We start from the raw sequence: 24,765 nt of genomic DNA, 5'->3' as shown, positions 1-24,765 counted from the left end.
TGGCAAGTTGGCATTTAATGATGGCATGGCATCTCGGTGGGGAATGATGAAAAAGCCTGGAGATGAGTACTGGTGATGACGGTAGCACAATAATGTGAATGCACTCAATGCCTCTGTGCACGTTTAAAAACGGCCCAAACGTTAAATTTTAAGTTACGTATATTTGAACACACACACCCCCTACCCCCACCTGCAGTGGAAATATTTTAAAGCACCGAGGGGCAGAGAAGCCTGCCAGAGTTTGTGCAAAAGCACCGAAAACAAAGAGCAGGGGGACACACACGTTGGGGGGGAGCTGCATGTCTTCCTGTGGCAGAGAGTCTGACACCTTTTGGGGAACAGTTAGTCAAAAACAAAGCAAGTGCCAGCTCATGAAGGATTCTGCTAGCTATGTTAAGGAATGTGAGCTGCAGGTACAAAGCCCCAGGGAGGCACTGAAAAGTTTCAAGCAGGGAACAGTGCAACCACATTTGGGCTATTAGATGGACCCTCTGGCTACGTGTGGGTGATGGAGGCCAGTGAGAAGGGGGGAGCTGGGAGGAGGGGTCAAAGGCCTCTGGACATCATCTAGGAGAAAGCTGATGCAGGCACAATATCTGTGTAGCAGAGGTCAAAAAAGGAGAACAGAAGAAGAAAACAGAATGAATGAAACTTAAATGCCAAAGAAGAGCTGTCTAAGATTCCTGAATGAGGCTTAGAAGAACAAGATGAAGACTGCAGGAGGAAAAAGAGGTTTGCAAGGGCCAGGTGTGGTACACAGTATTGAAGCCTGGGGCACAAATGGGTGGAGATGCCCAGTGCAATTCAGGATTTAAGCCTGAACTGGAGCCTCCAAGAAGGCTGGACTGACCCTAGTCTAGGACTCACTGGCGTCAAGATGGAAGATAAAGTGAAGAAAGCAGCTTAGATTGACCAGTGTGTAAGCCAAGGCTAGAATCTCAAGGACCTCCAACCCTTAAGGGATAGTGGAGGAAAGGTATTTATAAGAAAGTGGAGTCAGGCATTGGAGAGAGGAGCTGTCCCTCCAGATATCTGGACATCCAAATCCCAAACTGGGGGCTGGATAAGGAACTAGGATCACCTTGATATAGGTGGACAGGCAGCAGAGGAGCCAGCATTTGGAGACAGTCAGATGTGGTTGCTTTCCTGACCAAAGAATTTTAGCCTTGGAGGAGAAGAGACCCCAGAGACCAACCTTCAGACCGCTCTGTATGCAAATGAGGATGCTGAGGCAGAAAGGCAGTGACTTGTCCAAGGACACACAGAGGGTCAGCAGCAGAGCCAAGCCCAAACTCAGTCTCAGGGTCTGAAATCACACGCTATCTCCCACTTTTTCAAAAGCTCCAAAGCTAGCCCCAACCAAAGATGGAGCAGAAGCAGAGGTGTCGGGGCAGCATTTCCAAAGGGGCAGAGCCCAGTGGGCAATGTCTGATCCTACACCCTGGTGACCCTGCCCGTCTGGCATCACCTTTGCCCCGGCACTCCCAAGACCATGGTCCAGCTCACCTGAGATGACCTCCAGCAGTAGCATCAGCTTCAGGCCGTCCCGGAAGTCCTCCTCGATGTTCTCGATCTGTGTTCCTGCCTTCCGGAGGTGGGAGTTGCACCATGCTGTAAACGTCTGCAGGAAGGAAAGACGAGCAAGTGGTCAGGCTCTCCCACAAGCCGCAAGGTCTCTGAGGCTCTCACAAGGGCCTCACTGTGTCCCCAGGACCCTGCTGCCTCATGTCATTTTTCCGGCTGTTTTGTGCAAGGTGCCGAGTGGGCTGGTGTTGTCATCCTTGTTGGTTAAGACATCTGACGGGGTCAAAGAGGGCAAGAAAGAGCCCTCAGTAGAGCCCATAAAACCTCTCAGCATCATTTCCCCACACAATCTCCTTTACCTCATCGCAGGGCAATAGCTGAGGGGTCGCCCTGCAGGGCCAGCAGCACAGGTGGGCACAGTGGGATGGACAAAGGAGCACCCTCCTTTTAAAGTCCACCCTCCCGTCCTTCTTCCAAAACCATTATCCCCACCTACATTTAGAAGTGGTATGATTCTGTTCTTACCAGTTTACCTCTTAGGTTTTAAAGCTTAGTATCGATCTTCACAGTTACAAGGTGGAGTATCCCAGAGGTAAAATATTAAGCCTCATTAACACCTTAGGGTAAATAAATTTATTAAATCCTTGCCCACTTGGCAGCTAGCTAATGGAGAGCATTAATCAGGTTTACTGGGGACAGAGTTCAGAGGAATAGTGTCTGGATAAGCAGAAAGAAAGGTAAGTACCCCATGGTGTATGTGTGTATCCTGGGGGTGGGAGGTGGAGGCACCTTAAACTGCACAAGTATGAGCAAGAATTTTAAAAAGGGACTATAAGGAGACTAAATGAAAGATCATCATCACTGTAATTTTCTAATCTGTGGGGAGAGAAAAGCAACCTTGAAGCTTCTGTATTCTGTCTTAAGCAGATGACCGGGCAGGTCACCAACCAAGCTGTCCCAGGCCAAAAGCACCTCCTGGTGGCTCACTCAAGGAAGAGGGTGGCTCAACAAAGACGAGAAATAAAAAGTGTGCGCTTCAATTTCATTCGCCCATCCAAGCAAAACCTGGGCAAGTGCCTCTCCCCAGCTCACAAACAGAGAGAAGAGCTTTCCTGCTTTAGATCCAAACTACTTTTTGGTGACTCAAGACTTCTCTGCACCAAATGGTAATCTCAGTTACATAGGGACTCAAGAGCCAACATCCAGTCACCCCCAGCAGGGCCAGCCAGGTCTCTCCCCACTCACGCCGCCAAGTGGCAATGCTGAGAGTGAGCTATTCATCAAAACAGCAGCATCCACGCTAGAAATCCTCCTCCTCTTTGGAAGGGTCACCAGACTCATGACCCCCACCACCACTTCCTCTTGCCCTGGGAAACTCCAAAGTGAAGTGGCAAAAATGGGCAGGAGGAGGGCAGGATGCCACACCAGTGAGCACTGGGGAGAAGAAAGGCTTGAGCAGGTTTATGAGCAAGAGTTGAAGAGCCTGGAGCAAGAAGCGGAGACAGCAGTCACACAAGGAGGGGAAAGGAGGCTGTGTTACAACATTCGGCCAACATTTATTTATGGCTCTGCTAGGTCTTCGCTGCTGTGCATGGGCATTCTCCAGTTGTGAGGAGCAGGGGCTACTCCCTAGCTGAGGGGCGTGGGCTTCTCACTGCCAGCTCTAGGGCACACAGGCTTCAGTAGTTGCAGCATGCGGGCTCAGGAGCTGTGGCACATGAGGCATGTGAGATCTTCTGAGACCAGGGATCGAACCCAGGTCTCCTGCACTGGCAGGCGGATTCGTATCCACTGGACCACCAGGGAAGTCCAGGCCTCATTCTTAAATCATATCTCACTAGGCACTTAGCAACACAGGATACTCTTTTTCTCTCCCTGCAAACACATCTCCACTCTACAGGCAAGCCCACTCCCATGATAGGCAAGAGGGATGTGTGGGCTGTCCCAAAGTTTGATGAACCCGACATATAGACTGAAGGTGGGCAGGGGACGCACACTGACTCCTCAGCCTGGAGTGTCCTCTACATCAGGCTCGGCCAACTCACACTCTAAGACTGGGCTAAGAGATCACCTCCTCCAGAAAGCCTTCAGAGTAGCCACCTACCACATGGGGTGATGTGTCAGCCCCTGACACCCTGCATCTCCTCCATCATTGCTCTAATCCCACTGCAAGGTGGCTGCTGGTCAGCTTCACACCCGGACTCAAGTGTTCACCCTAGAGTCTCAGCGCACAGAGTCACAGATGCAGCACTGAGCAAAGTAACAAAAATCCTTGCCCTGTGCGACAGACACTCGGTGGATGTAAAAATGAGACAACTGAGTGAGTGAAGGAGCAAGTGAGGAACCGATACAAAGTGCGAGGATCCAGGAAGATGCAACTGCACCTCAAAGGTGTCAGGGCGAGGGACTGACAGCTCTCTGAGGCCCCAGGAAGCCTCTGGCCCAGAGGAAGGAAGATTCAGCAGGGCAGGAAAGAGTGGTTACAGGACGTTCCTGGTGGTCCAGCGGCTAAGATTCCACACTCCCGATGCGGGGGCCCCAGGTTCAATCCCTGGTCAGGGAACTAGATCCCACATGCTGCAATGGAGATCAAAGATCCTGCAACTAAGACTTAGCAAAGCCAAATAAATAATTTTAATAAAGGGGAAAAAAAAAAAAGTATTCACTGGGTCCCCTTCCTCTCATGCTGACACTGCAAACCTAGCTGGGGATGAGAAGCTATTTAGTTTTTCTTTTCATTTTGCTGTAAATTTTTTGATGCAAAAAAACATTAAAGAATTTTTAAATCTTTACAGTAAGTATAATTTTGTTTGTGGTTCCTTGTTCTCTCCCAGATGCCATGTGTCCATATATACAAAGGATGTCACCACACTCTACGCTGACGAGGGCGGGTCATTTACCACCACCTTGCATTTCCACAGTACCTTCCCCTCATCTCCCTCCCAGGCCCACCTTCAGCTTCTGCCTGAGGTTTTCTGCCGACTTGACAGGAAGTGGATCACCCCGGCAGCTCAGATGGAGTTTCAGGTCCAGTGGTGCTGGGGTCCTGGTGGGAATTGCCAGCACCCTCACAGTTAGGGGGACCATGAAATCTCACTGTTTACCACACAGTCGTGGAGAGGGGATGGGGTGAGAGGCAGGAGGAAGAGATAAAAAGATACCGCTTTTGCAAGAGGAAAAGTGCTGTTGAAAGCAGCCAGCCCCATTTCCTGGAGAAGCCAGTCCCAGAGCCCTGGAGGCTGAGACGCACCTGTGCTTGCCCAGACTCCCTCCCACAAAGGCCTGCCTCGGAGGCCGCGGGGGGCCACACGTGGCTAAGACCCCAAGGCCTCGTCCTGACCCCAACAGGGTGACTACCAGGAAGGGGCCTCTGAGCGCCTCCCCAGCAAGCAGCGCCCAGCTCGAAGCTCGGGCCACAGAGGAAACAGAAACTCAGTAATCAAAAACATGCACTTGGGGGAACCAGATATGGTTTAGCACTCAGGTCCACTCTTCACCAGCCACGTGAGCTGCAGGCTCGCCTGCAAACCTCAGGTACAGGTCCCTTAGCCGCAAAATGGGGGTAGCGTGGGCACTTTATAAATATCAGGCGGATTAACTGGAAAACATCTACAAAGTGCTTGCCACTTAGAACATGCTCAATAAATGATTAGAGGAAGGAGAAAACTAGCTCTTCCACAACCTCCCCAGGGACGGGCCTCGGAGGACTCAGCCCTGTGTGCTCCCAGCCCACACTCTCCTCCCTCCTCCAGCCACCCAGCTCGGGTTCCATCCATGCAAGCAATGCACCGTGTCCCCAAGATGACCAACCTTGTGTCTGAGAACTTTTATTGAACTGGCCCCGATGTGTTATGGGAAGAGGGCTAAAAGTGCGCTGTGGGGGCAGAAAGCCTATGACTTTGACCGTGGCCTTGTGGATCCCCAGCAGAGGAGGCTGACAGGGCCCCGGGAGAGGAGACAACAGAGTCAGGAGTGAGGTCCTCCCTGCACACCGCACAGACACCCTCCTCTGGCGTGGGCAGGCCCTGGTCCTGAAGCCCCAGCTCTCAAATTATGACTGAGGGAGGCACCCGCCCCTGGACAGGAGGAAAAGCCACCAGCCACAGGGGACGCCCATGCTAGAGATCCTGGCCCCATGGCCTCCAGCCCAGATGCCCCGGTGTGGCAGGCAGGGCTGCCCTAGTAGGGTTACAATCCATCCTGACTTCAAATAAAGGCAGATGGCATCTTGCTGCCTCACTCCCAACCAGCCCCTGCCCCATCCGAGCTTCCCCTTGCTCCAGGAGGTCTTTCAGGGGGTCCATGCTTTGTCTCGGACAAAGGAGATAGGAGCTGATAGACTTTACCGGGACCTGCTTTGCTGCAGAATGAGCTTGGGTGTGCAGACAGCTCAGGTCTTAGGGAAAGAGCCTGGGCTCCATGGTGGAAGGGCAGCCAGAGCTACAGTGGGGCTCACTCCCTTCTCATCCTTCACCCACCTCAAGCCCCACTGCACAGCCTCAGAGGACGTTAGACAGAGAGGGAGGGGCTGGCAGAGGACCCCAACTGCTGCTCAGCTTCTCACTGACCTGGAAGCATCTGCCCACGTGTAATCTGGCATGAAGGTGATTTTAGGAAACAAAGAGGGTAACTATCCAGCACTGTAGTTCAAGGCTGTAAATGGTCCTGGCCCGGCTCCTATGGGGGGTGGGGGAGTATGGGACACAGGAGCTGGTCAAGGTCCATGGAGATGATGGAGAGAGAAGCATCTCTGTCTACATTCTCTGCTGGGTCTCACAATCCTGCTTTCACACGAGATCCTCTAAGGGCTTTCCCTTACATCTTTAACAAGTATCCTGTCCATATATCTCCTTTTGTTGCAGCTGAGGGGATGGGGTGGGGCCGAGTCATGTGGCTGGTGGGATTTTAGTTCCTCGATTAGGGATCAAACCCAGGCCCCTGGCAATGAAAGCACTGAGTCCTAACCACTGCATTGCCAGGACATTCCCTACATTTCCTTAAAATAAGGCAAATGGCTTTCGAGAACATGCTTTCCCTACTTCCCAGCTCAGATGCACTCAGTTCAGTTCAGTTGCTCAGTCGTGTCCGACTCTTTGCAACCCCATGAATCGCAGCACGCCAGGCCTCCCTGTCCATCACCAACTCCCGGAGTTCACTCAGACTCACGTCCATCGAGTCAGTGATGCCATCCAGCCATCTCATCCTCTGTCGTCCCCTTCTCCTCCTGCCCCCAATCCCTCCCAGCAGATGCACTAGCATGTGACTTTAGCCCCACAGGCCTTTTTGAGCCTCAGTGTTCACATCTGTAAATGGGGGACAATAGCATCTACCAGACAGGACTGCAATGAAGATTAAACAATACAGAGTATCTACCACACACACAAAAAAGAATCAGGAAAAGCTAATATTAACATACTAAGTTGTTAATTTTTATTAATTATGATAACATAATATTAATACTAATGTGGTTTGAAATATATTAAGTATGACATAGTAGTCACTATCATCATTACTGACTAAATTTTAGATTCTAAAAGGTGTCTGAATAATCACAGCCAGCTGGGATCTGGGGTACAGAGGATTACCCTGTAAGCATGAGTCAGGGGCTGAGCTTTTGAAGTCAAGCGGTATTTAGGGTCGTGACCTTGGTGGGAGGAGGGAAACACAAGGAGCAAAACACAAGATGCCGAGCACAGGAAGGTCACAGGACTTGCTTAAGATCCACAGAGGGGACCCCTGGAGGGACTCCGCGCTTTCACTGCTGAGGGCATGGGATCAATCTCTGGTTGGGAAACTAAGATCCCATAAGCCACACAGTGCGGCCAAAAATGTTTTTTTTTAACTGAAAATAAAAATCACTTCACAGAGCAGGAATCCAAGAGAGGGGAAGGATTCGATTACTCTGAAGAAGACAAGGTAAACCCCAGCTCATCCATTTCTAGCCACGTGATAACCTCAGGCAAGCGACTCAAGTGGCTCTGCCTCAAGGCTTGTCTGTAAAATGGAGTAATGACAGTACGGGATTAGTGGAGAATTTCCTGAGAAACACTGAAAAGAAGGTCTGGAACACAGGGGCTGCTCCGTAATTACCTCTCATTACTGTTACCACAATAATTAGAGATAATTATTACAAGTTCATGCTATTCAACACATGTCATCAAAGAACGTTAGAGCTGGAAGACATGCTTGGCACATCAGAGCCAAACCCTCACTTTACAACTGGGGCACGTGGACCAGAGAGGGTGAGTGATTTTTCCTAAGCCACACAGCTGGGGTATGTTCACAACCTGGCCTCCTGAGTCCCAGCCCCACATGCTTTCTGCTCCACCACGACCATGGGATGACTTCAGGTGTGGGTGGGGTGCTGGAAGGGAACAGCAGAACCAAGGGCAGACAGGTGAACCGAATCTTGTGGCATGTCATGGGAAACTCATCACTGTGAAGTGAAAACACCACCCCGAGAGACTCCGGTCAGCACTGGCAGACAGCGTCTTGAGTTGATGGACCATCAGGAGAGCTGGCGTGGGGCGGGCTGCCTCTCTGCGGGTAGCATGATGGAGAGAGGAAAGGGGAGTCCCGAGGCAGGCAGCTGCTTGTCCAGAGATGGAAGAATATTCTGGATGGTGAGCAGATCAGAAACATATGTCTTTGAGGAGAACTCTGGGAAGTGGGGCTCCCTGACCAGGAAGAGAGACGAGTGGACTCAGGGGCTCATCCAAATATTTGAAAGACCCTCCTATGGACAAGCAAATAAACGTGCTGGGTGCAGCCCTGGGCAGAACAAGGTAGGCAGCAACGGCGAGGAACGTGTGTTCTACAGCAAGACTGACCTAGTTCTAATCCCACCTCTGACCGAGTAACCCCGGGCAAATGACTTTAATTCTCCAACCCTCAACCCCCACATCTGTAAAATGGGTATAATAATAGAATACGCCTGGAAGGGTGCTGTAGATCAGTGCAGCAACATGCAGCAAGTGCTAAGCACAATCACCCATACATAAGGCTCGATAAATGGGAGCTGTTGTTACGAGGATGAAGAACAGGAAGACCAGAGCTCAATGTAATAAAGGACAGACCAAGTGCTGGATGTGTTACCCAACAAAGGCATGTGCTTGGTGAAGGTGCTGAGAGAGGACTCAACCAAGCACCCCCTCAGGGCTGAGCTAAGTAGGTCCCTTATAATATTGATTCTTCAAGAGTGCAAAGCAGCCCTTGAAAAGTTGGTTCAGAGATGTGTTTGAAGAGTTCAACTGGACCAAGACTACCCGCTTCAATGTCTGAGCGGAGTTTCTCAAGCTCAAGACCATTGATATTTTGGGTCGGCTACTACTTTGTTCAGGGTTTGGGGCCTGTCCCATACATCATGGGATGTTTAGCAGCATTCCTGGACCTTCCCACGACATGCAGGGAACATCCCTCACCTCAAGCTGCGATAACCAAAAAACACACCTTGGCTGAGAATCTAGTCTAGAGGAAACAGACACATATGCCATTAATAATAATAACAGCAGCATCTAACATCTGTTGAGCACTCGCTCTGTGCTGGATCCCCTTCTGCATAGCCCTTTTAACTCAATCTTCATGACAACATTATGAGGCAGATGCTGTTACTCTCCCCATTTTACAGATGAGGAGACTAAGGCACAAAGAGGTTTAATAAAAGCACAATGGGCAAGCGTAAGAAAAGTGGGACTGGTGAGACCTCGCCTCCTCCATGTGTACTCAAGGATTTGTCTTGAAACAAAGGCCCTCTTGGGCTCTCCGTTGGGTTTCTACTCAGGAGAGCAGCATGGGCACCAAGGCCTGGTTGCAAGCTGGTAAGTGGCAATCAGAGCACAGCTTCAGGACCAGGGCAGGCGCAGTGAGGAGACAGGAGGCTTCTCTCCTTGGCTCCACAAGGGAACATGGGTCCTCAGGTGGCAGACCTCGAATGAAGAGGAGCCAGAAATCTGGACTTTTAGAATTTTTTAACGCTAGGACAATATAACGGAGAAGGCAATGGCACCCCACTCCAGTACTCTTGCCTGGAAAATTCCATGGACAGAGGAGCCTGGAAGGCTGCAGTCCATGGGGTCGCTAAGAGTCGGACACAACTGAGCGACTTCACTTTCACTTTTCACTTTCATGCATTGGAGAAGGAAATGGCAACTCACTCCAGTGTTCTTGCCTGGAGAATCCCAGGGACGGGAGAGCCTGGTGGGCTGCCGTCTATGGGGTTGCATAGAGTCGGACACGACTGAATTGACTTAGCAGTAGCAGGACAATATAAAAGTAAGACATTCCGAAGCCCCCTCAAAAGATACAGGCAGGTCCCTGGTTCCACTGTAGGAAAACGTGAAACCTTTCTAGGTCTCCTAACAACAGAGTTACCATACGGGAACGTGTGTGTTAACACACACACTCAGCAGACAGCTGCGCCCAGCAGGGTCAACATTCCTCGCAGACCGCTGCCGGCATCAGCCATCTGGGAATCTGCAATCAAAAACTCAAGGTCCATCCTGTGAGTGGCCACAGGGGCTCTTCTCATCTGGGCTCGATCAGGGACCCACACCTGTCACCAGGGATCACCACAGGTGTGCCCCACACATTCATGTACACACACTGCCATGCTGTGTGAACCCAAACCAAGGTGCCAATCTTCATTTACAACATCTGCAAAAGCGACTTTCTGCTAATTCCCATTAAAGGGCAAATTCCCATTAAAGGGCAAAGCCACAACACGTCACAGTGGGCAGGCCGATGCGGGGCACATCTCTGGTGGCAGGCACCTAGCCAAGGGGAGCTAGAATGGGCAAGACTCTGAGCCCAAAGCTGGGACACTCTCCTGGGTAAATATCACTCAAGAAAGAGGAGGGCCGTGGGGACAAAAACATCCTTGCCAGCATTACTTAAGAGGAAAAAAATCAGAAATAGCCCCAAATTCTATTAATAAAATATTAGTTAAGTAAATTATGGTTCATCCACTTAATGGAACATTAGATGGCCAAAATGATGGGTTCTGAAACTAACTATTACGGGAAAAGGCTGACATGTAATTAACAAAAAAGCAGGATACAAGACTGTATGCACCACAGGCTTAAAACTATGTGCGATCACATGAATGAGAGAAAATGATGGAAACAAAATCCCAATGCCAGCAGAGCTCGTGTTCCTGTAGCTGAATTGCCGGCGCCTTTTCTTTCTCCTTGCCCATCTGTCTGCAAATGTGGTTGGCGGTCCCCATCTCCTCCCTGGCCTTCTGCCTGCCAGCACTCACTCCTCTTAGTCCAGGCTGTCCATTACTGGCTGACCTGTCCACTGGTCCTGCAGCAGGGTAAACTAGATACCCCCCCTGCAGCCAATCAAGACTGGCTCAGCGAGTGGGAGACAGCAGTACCTACCTCACCAGCTGCCAGGCCCCAGACTCACGTGCTGACCACATCTCTCCCAGGCATATCCTCCCACTCCCCTGGGATCCTGAGACTCAACACCAGCCCCTGGCTCACTACGGGGGAGTTACTGTTCCAGGCACAGGGGTTAGGAAACCTGCACCCTGCCCTGGTTCAGCCAGGCATAAGTGTAGCCTGGTATAAGCCACCCCAACGCTTTCCACCTATGTAACCTCAAAAGCATCCCTCAGACCCTGCAGGTCAGAGCCTGGCAACTTGTCCCATTGTAACACGCGAGCGTTAAAACCACAACCAAGGAGAGCACATCAGACGTCTTCTGTTCCCGTGTAAGGCTGATCACAATGGATGGGTTCTGCCCCTTTTCAGAGAGGCCAATACCAGTCAAGTCCAAGGGGGCAGTTTCATCTCAGTGACTCAATGCATGATCAGCGTTTCGGTCTCAAGATTGCCTACCCCTCACAACAAGACACCTGTTATTATTTCACTGGATAGTCCCTAAAAGCTTCGTGCCAGGATATCCCTGGAAGGACACACAGGGCCTGGCCCAGCAGCTGCCTCCAGGGAGGGGAGGCAGGAGGCTCCTGACAGGGAAGGGCGTGGCGTTTGCTTTTCACAGAATACTCTTTTGTTTCTTCTGAATTTTATACCATGTGCAGTCATCTGTCTGTTTTTTTTTAAACTATGCAAATATAAGAAAAGCCTGTCTGGAAGTGTGTACATTTATCTGGTAAGTCGGACCTCAGGGATGGGACAGAGGGAACTTCCGGTTTCTCTAGGAGGACTTAGAATGGCACTGGGGTGGGGTCAGTGCTCCTGAATGATCAGAGAGAAAACACACGCTTCCAAATAAAAAAAGTGTTGATAAAGGAAAAATTATTCCACCTATTTAAAAGAATTAGTAAGAATATAGAGAAAGGGTTGTGAAAAACTCTAACGTGCCTTATCAGTGTAAAATATTATAAGGAAAGTCAGAATTAGGGACCAGGACATGAAGATAAAGCAGCAATCATACCCACATGTCCACCTCGATAGTCAGACAGCAAACTGTCAGGAAATTAAGAGGAGAAACCCCTGGCCCAGCAGCCCAGAAAAGCCCAAACAAGCTTCTAAGCCTCTTGAAGGTGGTGCAGGGCTTCCCATACAAGCTGGCTTCTCATCGGATGGTTTTCTCCTCCCTGGAGGAGGGCACCAGGACCCTGGTCTAGGCTCTAGGGCTCATCACCTGAGATATTAGTTCAGCAGCCTCCCAACCCGCCGCACCCCTCTGGGCGGGGGCCTTGCCAGGGCTGCCAGGCAGAGCCCACCTCCTCTGCCACTCCTGGCCGCCATGTTCAAGCATCAGGCCAGGGCACCTTGAGAACTCAGGGCCGAGGTCTTTGCAGCATCTGCTGGCCCCGGGGGAGGTCACTGGGGACCAGCCAGGGAGAGTTCTCTCTCCCTCTGACCCCCACACATGGCCAGTCTGGCCAGGGCATGGGCACTGGGTGGGCTCTCCAAGCAAAGGCCTGCCAGCAGTGATCTCAATGCCCAGGGTTCTGGTAACATAAACAGGAGTATCTGGTTAACTTATCAAGGGCTGGCTGCCAGCCTTTCAAAGCAAGCTGTCAGCTGCTTCACTCACGATGAAAAGCAGAGTCCCCAAGAACATCTCCACCCAGGTCTGTTTGCTCTCCACCCACCTGGGAGTGGTGCTGAACACCGGGCGGTTTCCTCTGCTCTGAGAGGGCACCTCCCCACCCGCTCTCCCCCTCAAGCCGACTGAATGCTGGGGAACCGGAAATTCAGAGGCAGGTGGCTGGAGGCTCCCAACGGAGCTGGACTCTGTAACCGGACTGAGCCGGGTCTCCACCTACACCTTTCATTAGCTGTGTCTCTCCGGACAAAATTCTCAATCCCAGCCTCAGGATGCCCATCTGTAAGATGGGGATAACAAGACCTATGACAGCCTAGCACGGCATGAAAAAGAACCACATTAGACCTCCTGTACTTAAAGACAGTCTGGTGCTCTGTTCACAACAGAGGCTTTAAACAATGTTAAACCAGCCAGCCTTTGTCCCTCAGTGGCTGTGTGGCTTTAATGAACCGGCCGTGGCCTCAGTTGCTTTGTCTGACAAATGGGGATACAGAACATCATGATGTGCAGGGCTGTTCTCAGGTGAGGGCCATGGACGTGAGGACGGGACAGGAGTCCCATCAGTGTCTGCTTCCTGCTGCTCTCGCTTCCCATTCCCTTTCTATTTGATCAAAGTTAATCATTCACAGAGCTCTACAAGTTAGGAAGAAAGAGGTCTATAATATCTCTCCAGCTAAAGAGGAAACCCCAAGACCAGCCTCTGGCCAGGGTGAGGAGAACAGGAGGCGGAGGAGCAGGGGCCCATGTTTCTGGCTTATGTCCACCTCCAGCCCACTCGGGGAGACATCACCAGATGACGGGAGGGTGGCCAAGGCCACAAGGCCAGGGCACAGGGGGCCAAATGGCTCATCTAGGAGGTGATGTGACCTAATAACCATGTCCTGGTTGGAGAGAGGAGAGCTCCCAGCCCCTCCAAGTGTTCCAGGCCCCTCTTCCCACCGAGGCCCCTGGAAGACAGCCCAGGGCCTTCCTGCAGGTGCTGGCTGAACCTGGGGCTGCCGAGAGATTTCAGGACCATTTTAAGTCAGGTGGCGTGTGATCCCAGTGAAGCAACAAGGGCTTCCCTCCCAGCTCCAGGCCAATGAGTGTCAACTGCCCCCACCATCCACAGCTGGCCTCTCCCAGGAAGAAAGAGCCTCAGCAATGGTCCAGCCATCAGCAGGCTCTGTCACTACGGGCTCTGAGATCCTGGACTTGCGGAGCCTCAGTCTTCACATCAGTAAGTGAAGTGAAGAAGTGAAGTGAAGTCGCTCAGTCGTGCCTGAATCTTTGCGACCCCATGGATAGTAGCCTGCACCAACCTCCTCCATCCGTGGGATTTTCAAGGCAAGAATACTGGAGTGGGTTGCCATTTCAGACAAAGACCAAAAAAAAAAGCTTATTCCGTGCAGCTGTTCTAAAAGAGGGTTGTGTGAGCTAACACAGAAGGCTTAGCTCAGTGTCTGACGCAGACTAAGTGCTCCCTGGATGTTAAAAAACCAAAAATGTATCTACAAGAGGCAGACATAGAGTAGTGGTAGCTTAGGGCTGGGGGTCGGTGATAGCTAAGGGGGGTGGGGTTTCTTTTGGAGGTGATGAAAATGATCTAAAATTGACTGCAGTAATGGTTGCACATATCTGAATATGCTAAAAAAATTAAATTATACATTTTAAATGGGTGAACTGTATGGTATGTGAATTATATATATCAACAAAACTATTTTTTTTTTAATGAAAATATTCCAAGACCCCACTAAGTCTTTTAAAAACCCATTTGGCCCACTGGCAAGGAACCAGTCTCCAAGGCAGGCCCCAGACCCCCGTCCTCTCTAGACACTGAGGTAACTGAGACCAAGATTCCAAGGGGGGAGGCCTGGGCTCGCCCTGGGCCCATGTGTGGCACTTGGGCCAGGCCTGAGCTGCGGGCTTTAGCCCCCACTGGTCTTGTTGTTGCTTCCCCCAGAGAGTGGTGACTCCAAAGAGCAGGTCACGCTCCAGGATACCTGCTTAGCCATGAAAGGCCTGTTGGCTCTTCCTGGGCACACTTCACATCCGGTGGGGAGCCCAAGTCGAGAACAGCCTGCTCCCCACTGCCAAGCCAAGGGTGGGCCTGCCTGTGACACCTCCCCCACGTCTGGAGTCCGAGTCTGGCCCTTGCGGGTCTGACAGCACACAGGCCACGTGGGCTGCAACTCACAGGAATGGCCTGCACATTCCTTCCCCAAAGAAGGAAAAGCCATTCACATGTGAGGTCATTTGGTTTTCCTGGCACGAGGCTGAGAGCCACGGGCCACTCAATTCCATAGAGAACTTCCCCACATGACAAGGCTCAAGCCCTGCTTGGTATTCATAAAATATGGGAATCTGTGGTCTGGCCACCTCAAGCATCTAACCTGACTCCTCTGTGTGGTTGAGCTGTGACTCTCAACTTTACAGCCTGAAGTCTTGATGGTCGCATCCATGAAATGGGAATAATCAATCCACCCCGTCCTAGAGTTGTGATAAGAATTAAAGAGCACAGTACTGGACTGATGGTGGGGGCTCAAAAAGTAAAATGCAGTACAGTTAGCGACCCCTCTCTCGCCAGGGTCATTTCTAATGAGTGTGCTAGCTTTGCTTACTGGGAACAAAGATTCTGCCCGGGCTCCAAGCCCCTCAAGGGGGAGCCTCTGGAGAGGCCAAACCACTTATTACAAATTTGCAGAAAAGAAAGAGACACTGCTTGGATCAAAAAATTTCCCAAGTCTCTTCTCTGTGTCCCTGAATAACCCGCTGGACTGGAGCTTCTGTTCTGGCCTGTCCCACAGTTCACCCCTGGGACCCCTGCCCTCTCAAGGCATCTCCTTTGGCACAGGGTCAGGAACTCTGACCTCCAGAGGCTTGGAGCTGGAGGCAGCGGGGGCATCAGCTCTGCCCAATGCTTTCAGGGACTTGGGAGGGGTTCCCAGAGACCCCAGACCCAATATAGATAGCCACTGAACCTCTTCCAGTGAGCAGGAAACCACCGAAGAGAGGCCAAGGCCCAAAGTCTGAGCTTACACCGATCGGCTCAATGACACAAGAGCAGGGCAGCAAACAAACAGAAAAATGTGGAGCAGAGTAGCTCCATGCAGTGGTTCTCAAACTTGAACATGCATTAGAATCACCTGGAGGGCTCGCTAGAGCAGATTTACGCATCCCTCCAGACTTCTGCTTCCATAGTTAACGGACAGGTGGAGAAACTGCATTTCCCACAACAATCCACCTGGCGCTGCTGCTGCTGGCCTGGAGACCACACTAGGCACCATGGGCTTCATGCTTAAGAGGATGCGTTCGGGGGCAGAAGACTTGGATCTGGTCTGGGTCTGCCACTTACTAACGCTGAGACCTGAGCAAATTCTTGCCCTTTTTGAGCCTCAGTCTTTCTCCCTGGGCTGTTAAGGGGTTTCCATGAGCTAACATTTGCAAAAAGCTTGTGTGAGTGCACTCAGTCACTCAGTCGTGTCTGTCTCTTTGCGACCCTATAGACTGTAGCCCACCAGGCTCCTCTGTCCATGGGATTCTCCAGGCAAGAATACTGGAGTGAGTTGCCAGGCCCTCCCTCCAGGGGATCTTCCCAACCCAGGGACTGAACCCGTATCTCTTGTGCCTTCTACACTGGCAGGCAGGTTCTTTACCACTGTGCACTTGGGAAGCCCTTGCAAAAAGCCTAGCACATGCTAAGTTGTTAATAATATCTAGAGTTCCCTATTTAAATACAAGAACTAAAATACAGATACTCACAGAAAGGAGTGAGATAATAGAAAATGCTCAGGGTCCATGGAATTGCCTATGTGTTCTAGATGGTCACCTGGACCACCCAAGGGTTACAGAGGTTGCCCGGGTGCCCGGTGTGTGCCTGAGTCTGGGCCAGCACGCACCAGCCAGCACTGTGCCCCCGTAATCCCTGGCCCTGGGCTCCCTGACCCAATCAAGGACATATGATCAGTAAGACAACCTCAGCCCACAAACCCACACCTCCCTCCCAAGGGACTACCACATGCCCTCACACCGAATGTAAGTAGAAACAACCTCCCAAAAGAAAGTTCAAAGCTCCAGGGAACCCAGAGCCTTCAGGGTACCAGAGATGCCCTAAGCAGAAAGCAGGTGGCAGGGGGCACAAGCTGAGAACCCAGCAGCTGCACAAGCATTGCAAGCCACAAGGAACCACGCCAGTGATGTGCACTCTGGGTGGGGGTGGGGAGGATGAAGCATTAACAGACCGTCTATAAACCGCCACTCCCTGGGGAGTCGGAGCTTTCTGCAATCACTCCATACCGAAGAGGAAGTTTCTGGTTTCAGGAACACTGAATGGAGGAAGGGAACAGAAGGCTTGGCACTTTAAGAATTCCTCCTCAGTTGCATATAAAACAATAATTCGCCTTTAACCCGCAAGAGACCGGCAAACAATTAGAGGTGATCACCCCAAATACCACTATGGTTGAGGAATCCCGGAGCCCTCGTGCCTGGCTTGGAGGGTGGGCTGTGCAGCCATACTGGAGAGCAAGCCACTGCTACGCTATGCAGTGCAACACGTACCTGCCCAACAATCCACCCAGGAAATCTCTAGAAGAAATTCTCACGCAGTGAACACGGGGGTCCTTGGGAGAACATGCATCATTCCGTCATCTGTGTTGGAAGGGGAGGGGTGGGGGACCAACGGCATGACCATCGCAGGGAGATTTTAGGGTAAAACGTGACGTGTTTTATGCAGTGGCCTTGCATGGATGGACCCGCAAGTGGGCCATGAGTCGAGGGGCCTAATGAAGTCAATCTTTTCACCCAATGTCCAGGAAAATAAAGTTTCTTCTCCCAAAATACAGACACAGCACATTATAAAGCAGCACGCGACTGCCTGTGTGCAAAGTCACTTCAGTCGTGTCCGACTCCTTGCAACCCCATGGACTATAGCCCACCAGGCTCCTCTGTCCACGGGATTCTCCAGGCAAGAATTACTGGAGTGGGTTATCACGCCCTCCTCTGGGGGATCCTCCTGACCCAGGAATCAAAGTTGTATCTCTTATGTCTCTTGCATTGGCAAGAGAGCTCTTTACCACTAGTACCACCTGGGAAGACCCTCCGTAAAGCAGCACAGAAACCCTCAAACCCCTTTATTAAGAAATCATGGGCAACTTTTGGGCCGTGAAAAACCCCACCCAGGCCCAGGTGGACGTAGCCCAAAGCCATCTCCACCCTCCCAGCCGTGACCCAGCATGTGGGCAGCCCCGCACAGCAGGCTTGCTGGCCAGGCGGCCGACCAACACCTCAGTGTGGCCAGCCCGGCTCAAGGGACAGGGCAGCAGGGGGATCAGGAACGGGGAGAGGAGACTGAGGAACCGAAATGTCTGTGGAAACTTCCACATCTCTGGAAGGGTGGGAGGAAGAGCAGCCGTACACAGATCTGGCCAGGCCCACCCAACCGACTGCTGGGAGAAGGCGGGACCGGGGCTATTGTCTGCGGGTGAGTGTGTGCATAGCCTCCAGGGAGCTGCGAGATCCACACCCACTGTCTCCCACCTCCGGACTTCTGCTCAGAAAGTGTGCAAGGCATGAGAGAGGCAGCCTCCCCCAAACCTTGTTCTAGAGGAAAGGACAGCACTAAGCCCTCAAATTTAAGGAGGGGACAATGGAGGCAAAGTGGACCTCTGGGAGCCCCTAGAGGAGGGGAGGAGAGACTGAATAAGGTTTCAGAGTTGCTCAAAGATGTGCACTATTATTGCCACTCAGTGAGGCACACGCTATCTCAGCAAACCTACTCAACAACCCTATGCTAGGGGAGCAAAGCGAGGGTCAGCAGCATTCAACAACCTTCCCTGTCACACAGCTAGTGAGAGGCAGAGCTGAGATCGGAACTGGGCTCTGTAGGATGCCAGTGCCTGAGCCTTTTCCATTCTGCGGGGGACTGAGGCCCTTCCAGGTTCTTCACTCAGGCTGGAGAACAATGAGGACTCGGCCAGCACCAGTCTCAGGTCTGCCGAGAACCACACGAGCATGTATACGGCTGTCCCCAGGCAGTCCCTGGGCCTGTCTCGGGGAGGGCAGCCCAGGACACTGGATGAGAATCACGCCAGAGCTCACGTCCAGCCACGAGAGAAGGTTCTGGATCTTGTGGCTCCCTAGAGATGCAGAATGGGCCGGGCAGCTCTTTCTCCTAGGTCTCAGTTTTGGGGAGGTGGGAAAAGGGTTTGAACTCTTGTCTCTTTTGGCTTCCTGAACACAAAGCCCATTGAGAAAGGCCATGAATAATTATAGGGGCAGCCAAGTCAGGGGATGTGTATGCCAGGGTGTGGACAACCGGCTTGTTTAGGCTTGGATTGGCCCAATGTCAGCAGCCTCCCTCAAGGCAGGCCCTTGCAGATGCTCCTGAACCATCCAGGCCCCAGGCTCCCTCTGCCAGTCAGCTGGAGCCAGGTTCATTCATCATCCATCCATTCACTCACTCATTCAATAAATTCTTACTGAGCATGATCAGGAACTGGGGGTCCCACTATGGACCAAGTAAAGACATAGTCCCTAAATCAAGAAGACTCTGGTCTAAGAAGGATGACAAATGTTAATCAAAGACTCATATAAATGAATATATATTTGCAAACCGAGCTTCAATGCGTAGAGAAAAAGTTATGGAAGATATGAGGCTAAAATGAGCCCCTAAGTCCAGGGGCTCCCCATTGGCTCAGCAATAAAGAATCCACCTGCAATGCAGGAGACATGGGTTTGATCCCTGGGTCAGGAAGATCTCCTGGAGGAGGAAATGGCAACCCACTCCAGTATTCTGGGAAATGCCATGGACAGGGGAGCCTGGTGGGCTACAACAGTCCATAGGGTCGCTAGAGTCAGACACGACTGAGCAACTAAACGACAACAACCTGGTCCAGGGTGTGTGTGTGTGTCTGTCTGTCTATTTGTCTGTGTGTCTCTGACCACTGCTCTGAGGAAGTAAGTGAATTTTTAGAGCTGAGGAATTTTAATTAGATGAAGAGACTGTAAGTGTGGAGGGGGACCATAAAGTTTATCGGCAAAACCAGGGCACTTGAAAACAAAGGGAGAGGCTGTTAATAATTACATCCGGACAACAGGTGCAAACCGAGATGCGTGGCACCCACTGCACGTGTGGGGTCAGGGATGGCCAGGAAGGTCGTGTCACCCAAGCAGGGGAAAGAAAATATAAATGGCCCCAGGGGAAGGGATGAAGGCTGCTGAAGCCACTGAGAAATGGACACTCAGGCTGATGCAGGAAGAGAGGAGCAGGGAGCCAGGAGCCAGCAGACCGCAGGAGCACGGAGCTCCCCAGGACGCTGGATGGTGTCTCCTGAGAACAAGGGAGAGGTTTTATTTGATTTCAGCTGAGGGTTGAAGGGTAGGGTAAGGTGGGTGTGCAGGAATCAGGTGCTAGTTTATACATACTTACATTTTAGAAAGAGTTACATAATCACAGTGTGAAGAACAGATCAGAGGAGGACCAGAATGGCAGGAGAGACCAGTCAGGGGGCCATGGCAAGAGAGGTCCAGGCAAGAGGCAAAGGTGACTTAGACCAGGGTGGTGGTGGCAGGGACAGAGAAGTGGGTGGGTGTGAGAGATACTCAGGGAGAGAGCGAGGGAGGGAAGGAGGGCTCAGAGGTCACACCAAGGTTGTGGATCCAAGCCAACAGAGGAAGGCAGCAGGTGCTAGACATCCACAGCATTCACCACGGTTACAGAAGGCCCACCGTCTGCAGCCTGACAATCTAACCTGAAGTCAGCACAGAGGACTTCAGAGAGCAGGCTGCCTCCGCAGCCCACTGCCCCAAGTGCTCTGTCACTATTGAGACAGCCAGCCCTCAATACTGCTACCCTATGAGGCTGGTGCTGTCATTCAATCCATTCTACAGAGGAGAAAACTGAGACAGAGATGCTCACACGGTCACATCAAACAGCCAGCTGGAGGAGTGCAGAGCTCATGCTTCTAACCCACACTGGCTCAGCGTGGCCCTCCTCCCTCCTGCTCCTCCCGCGGGCCCAGCAGCAGGTCACAGGCACCAGCCCGGGCAGTGCTCCTCCTCTCTCACTGCCCACAGCCCACCTCACTGCAGCCCAATCGGATCGCTCTTGGGGGTGGGTCCAGGCAGAGGGAGCTGCTGAAGCCCCCTGTCCATGTAGAGGTAACCCTGCTGTGCAGTCAGGGTGGCCCATCTCACCCTGGAACACCTTAAAAGAGCAATTCCAATGCCTCCCGCCACCCCCCTTCCCCAAACCTCTCCACCAACACAGGGAGAAAAATCAACCTGAAATCATCATCAGGAGCCTCTTGGGGGAAACTGGAAGGGGATCCGGTACACAGAGGACCGATCATGGACACCAGGCCAACCTAGGGAATAAGGAAGAAGGGAGGCCGTGGGCCCCTGCATCTGCCATGGCCAGCTGACCTTGGCCAAGTCCATTCCTCTCTCCCGCACACTCTGACTTCTCCATCTGAGAAGAGGAGCCAGCCCTGCCTGTGCTTCTAGAAGGCTTTCCAGACCTAATCATAAAAAGGGGGAAGAGGGAGAGAAGTAGACCTACCTGCCCAGGACTCTGCCAACGGCCCTGGGAAGGTCCCACTTTGGGCCAAGTAAAGACATAGCCCCTAAATCAAGAAGACTTTGGTCTAAGAAGGATGACAAATGTTAATCAAAGACTCATATAAATAAATATATATTTGCAAACTGAACTTCAGTGCATACAGAAAAATTTATGGAAGATATGAGGCTAAAATGGGTCCCTAAGTCCAGGGACCTCCCTGGTAGCTCAGCAGTAAAGAATCCGACTGCAATGCAGGAGACACAGGTTTGATCCCTGGGCCCAGAAGAACTCCTGGAGAAGGAAATGGCAACCCACTCCAGTATTCTGGCCTGGGAAATGCCATGGGACAGGGGAGCCTGGTGGGCTCCAGTCCACGGGGTCGCAAGAGTCAGACACGACTGAGCAACAAACAACAGCAATTCGATCCAGGGTGTGTGTATGTGTGTGTCTCATTCGGGCCCTGCCCACCTGGCCCCAGCCACCCCTAAACTCCTCACACCTGCTGACTCCCAGCGACCCTGGGACAAAGCCCTTGCTCATCAAGCTCACCTGGGCCCGGGTTTTCAGAAGGCACACCTGGGGAAGTGTCCTAGCGTGCCTGCCACCTGTTCCCGTGCTGGCCTCTGCAGGCTTCCCACAAGGGGGTCGGAGGGGCGTCGCGGGTCTCCCCCTGCCACCACTGCGGCCTTGTTACTCACCTCCTTCCAGTTGCCCCATTTTTCTCCATCCCCCACCTTTTCCATGCTTTACTAGAATGTTTGCAGGCACAATGGACACAGCACTGGGAGATCTGAGTTCTAATTCTGGTTCCACCACCAGGGAACCAGCCGTCTGTTCAGACCACCACCACCTCTGACCCTTCCACTCCACCGTCTCACCTGTAAAGCCCCCCTCACCTTACATGGGGCCATACTGCCTCAGACCTGCCCCAGAGAGCTCTTGTGAAGAACAAGTGATACAGCCACTGGGAAAGCAATCTGAGGGAGGTGAGGTTTCCCAAGTTGGCCGAATCATACAATATGATGAAAATACAGACCCCACCCCAACAACTGCCATTCTGGTTCAGGAATTCTGCAGTAAGAATCAGTATTTTAGCAAGTAACAAGTACTCCAGGTAAATCCTAGAATCAGACGTGTTGCGGCAACTCTGGGCTCTGAAAACACACCGGAAGTCTTTATGACCTTGCCTTCTGGGCAGAGAAGGGAAAGAAGAGTTTGTGTAAATGCTCCTTGGCTCTGGGCACACTTACAAAATAACAACCCCTGCTTAGAGAGCCCACTAGGTGCAGGATGCCATCATCTCGTTTAGTCCTGGCAGTGATCCTGCAAGAGAGATCGCCTTCTTTCTACAAATGAGGAAACCGAGGCTCAGAAGAAGGACCTGTCGGAGGACACAGCTAGTAAGACAGCAGAGCTCCCCTCCAGCCCAGAACTGGCAGCTCCAAAGGCTGTTCTCAGTACCCAGAAACCTCTGCCGGATGGACTCTCCTGTAGGGAGGGGCAGAAAGGAACCAGCAACCCCAAGCTGGACTCGCTCTACTGTTCCCACCCTAGAGCCTGGACATGACCTGTGCCCAGGTGGTCCCAAGCATCCTATCCTGTAGGATAAAGGTGCACTCTACTGCATGGAGACAGAGGCTGCTGCATCCTATGCCCATATGTGAGGGAGACAGGATCCTGGAGCCTGCAATCTACAAAGGCAGGTGGCTTCAGTCATGTCCAACTCTTTGTGGCCCCATGGAACAGAGCCTGCCAGGCTCCTGTGTCCATGGGATTCTCCAGGTAAGAATACTGGAGTGGATTGTCACGCCCTCCTCCAGGGGATCTTCCCGACTCAGGGATCAAACCTGCATCTCTTACATCGCCTGCATTGGCAGGCGTGTTCTTTACCAATAGCACCACCTCGGAAGTCCACAAAAGTAGACAGGACCCACGTAAGAAATAGTCAGGACAGGGGCCTGTCAGCCCAGGGCAGGGGGACTTCTGAGCCAGACCTCCTGGTGCTGGAGAGAAGGGCTCCCAGAAGGTCTAACAGGATAGGGTGCCAAGATCAGAAGACATTACATCTGGAATGAAGCCCAAGATACCCTGGACTCCTCCTTTCCCCCAACACACAATCACTGCTCGGCAAGCAGCAACTGGCTGCATGGAGAGTTTCACACAACTCCGGACTCCCTGGAGAGGAAGTAATTTCCTCCTGCAGAGGAAACTGCCGCCACCCAGCCAGATGGCATCACACAGCTTCTTGCTCCTCTCCCAGCCTCTCCAGGGACCAGACAACTGAGAAGCAGAGGAAAGCATCATGGCCCTCCTAAAACCTCGCCTTCCCCCAGGCTCCTCACCCAGACCTGGCCGCGGGTGACTTTTCTCCCACTTAGAGGGCACAATGATGACACGGCTGACATTCAGTGACACTCACTAAGCACTTTGTCCTGATCATCACATTCACTCTTCACAACAAGTTTTAAGAGGGAGATTTTGATCCCTGTTTTAGAGATAGACTCTGGAAGATTAATTAACCCAGCTGGCAAAGAGCAGGCCCCAAACCCCAAACCAGGCATTTCCCAACCAGATCCCAAACTCTTTTTACTTTCTCTTTTCTCTCACTGAGCACCTCTAAGTACAGGGTCCTAGACCAGTGACTGCTACAACAAGAGAGACAGCCCAGCTCCCAGGGAGCCACGGCCAAGCCGATAGGTACCTACACACCCCACCAGTGACACATGGACTAAGCATCGGGAAATAACAACACAGATCCTGGCCAGGGGCCAGCACACAGCACATGGTGGAGGTCCACTCCAGACAGCAGGCAGAAGCCAGTTCGCTCTGCAGGGTGAGCATGTTTGGGGGCCAGACTCCAGACAGCGCTGGACCCGAGTAGAGCAGGAAGCCGGAGGGGAGAGCTCGCTCTGTTAGCAAGAAATAGACCTTTTCTCCACGGGAATTTAGGAAGTGTGCCATTAGTCTCTGGAACTCCCTGGAAGACAAGGGATCACACAGTAACCTTCTAGGAGACAAACAGCCTGGGGCAGGAAGAACTGGGGGAAAAAGCCAGTGTGGGAAAACGGGGCCAGTTGGCTCTGGGGTCCCTGTTCCACTCCAGGGTGCCCAGCAGACTGCACCCTGCTTCACCAGATTTACAGAGAAGAGGGATGGGGATCTGGCCACCACAGGCCCTCCTCCATCAGGAGATCCAGAGCTTCGCACTAGCTCTCCCCAGAGCTGTGCTGCGGCCGGCCCTGGACACAGAACAACAAGGAGACCCAGCTGGCCAGCCCACCCACCTCGGCTGACAGCTACCACGGCAGGCCCAGCCAGCCAGGGACCCAGCCCTGCGGGACGAGCAAGGGGATGTGGGGGAGGGCCCAGGGCACTGTGCTGACCTAACACCCCTGCCATGGAGGCTCAAAGTGCCTGAGAGTTTGCGAATAGTAAACTGTCAGTACGTAAAATACTGCAATTCCATTTCTGGGTATAGACAGAACAGAAGGGAAAGCAAGGACTTGAACAGGTATTTGCATACCCACATTCCTAGCAGCATTATTCACAATAGTCAAAAGGTGGAATGACCCAAACATCCACCAACAAATGCACAGGTAAACAAAAGGCGTGTGCGCGTGCAATGGACCTCAGCCAGCCTTAAAGAGGAAGGAGGTGCTGGCACACCACAGCGGGGATGAACC

The 24,765-nt window shown here is 52.1% G+C and overlaps 1 protein-coding gene across 1 annotated transcript in view; it reads right to left on the bottom strand.

Moving 5' to 3' along the window:
- ACTN1 (actinin alpha 1) overlaps positions 1-24,765 on the bottom strand; it is a 98,183-nt gene that overhangs the window by 41,880 nt on the left and 31,538 nt on the right. Inside the window, 1 exon segment of the mRNA XM_005905735.3 lies at positions 1,507-1,621. Coding sequence (XP_005905797.2) covers positions 1,507-1,621 — 115 coding nt within the window.

The sequence above is a fragment of the Bos mutus genome, chromosome 10, assembly GCF_027580195.1.
Source record: "Bos mutus isolate GX-2022 chromosome 10, NWIPB_WYAK_1.1, whole genome shotgun sequence".
NCBI lineage: Eukaryota > Metazoa > Chordata > Mammalia > Artiodactyla > Bovidae > Bos > Bos mutus.
The sequence above is the reverse complement of the archived record's forward strand: the minus strand, read 5'-3'. Positions and strand labels throughout refer to the sequence as shown.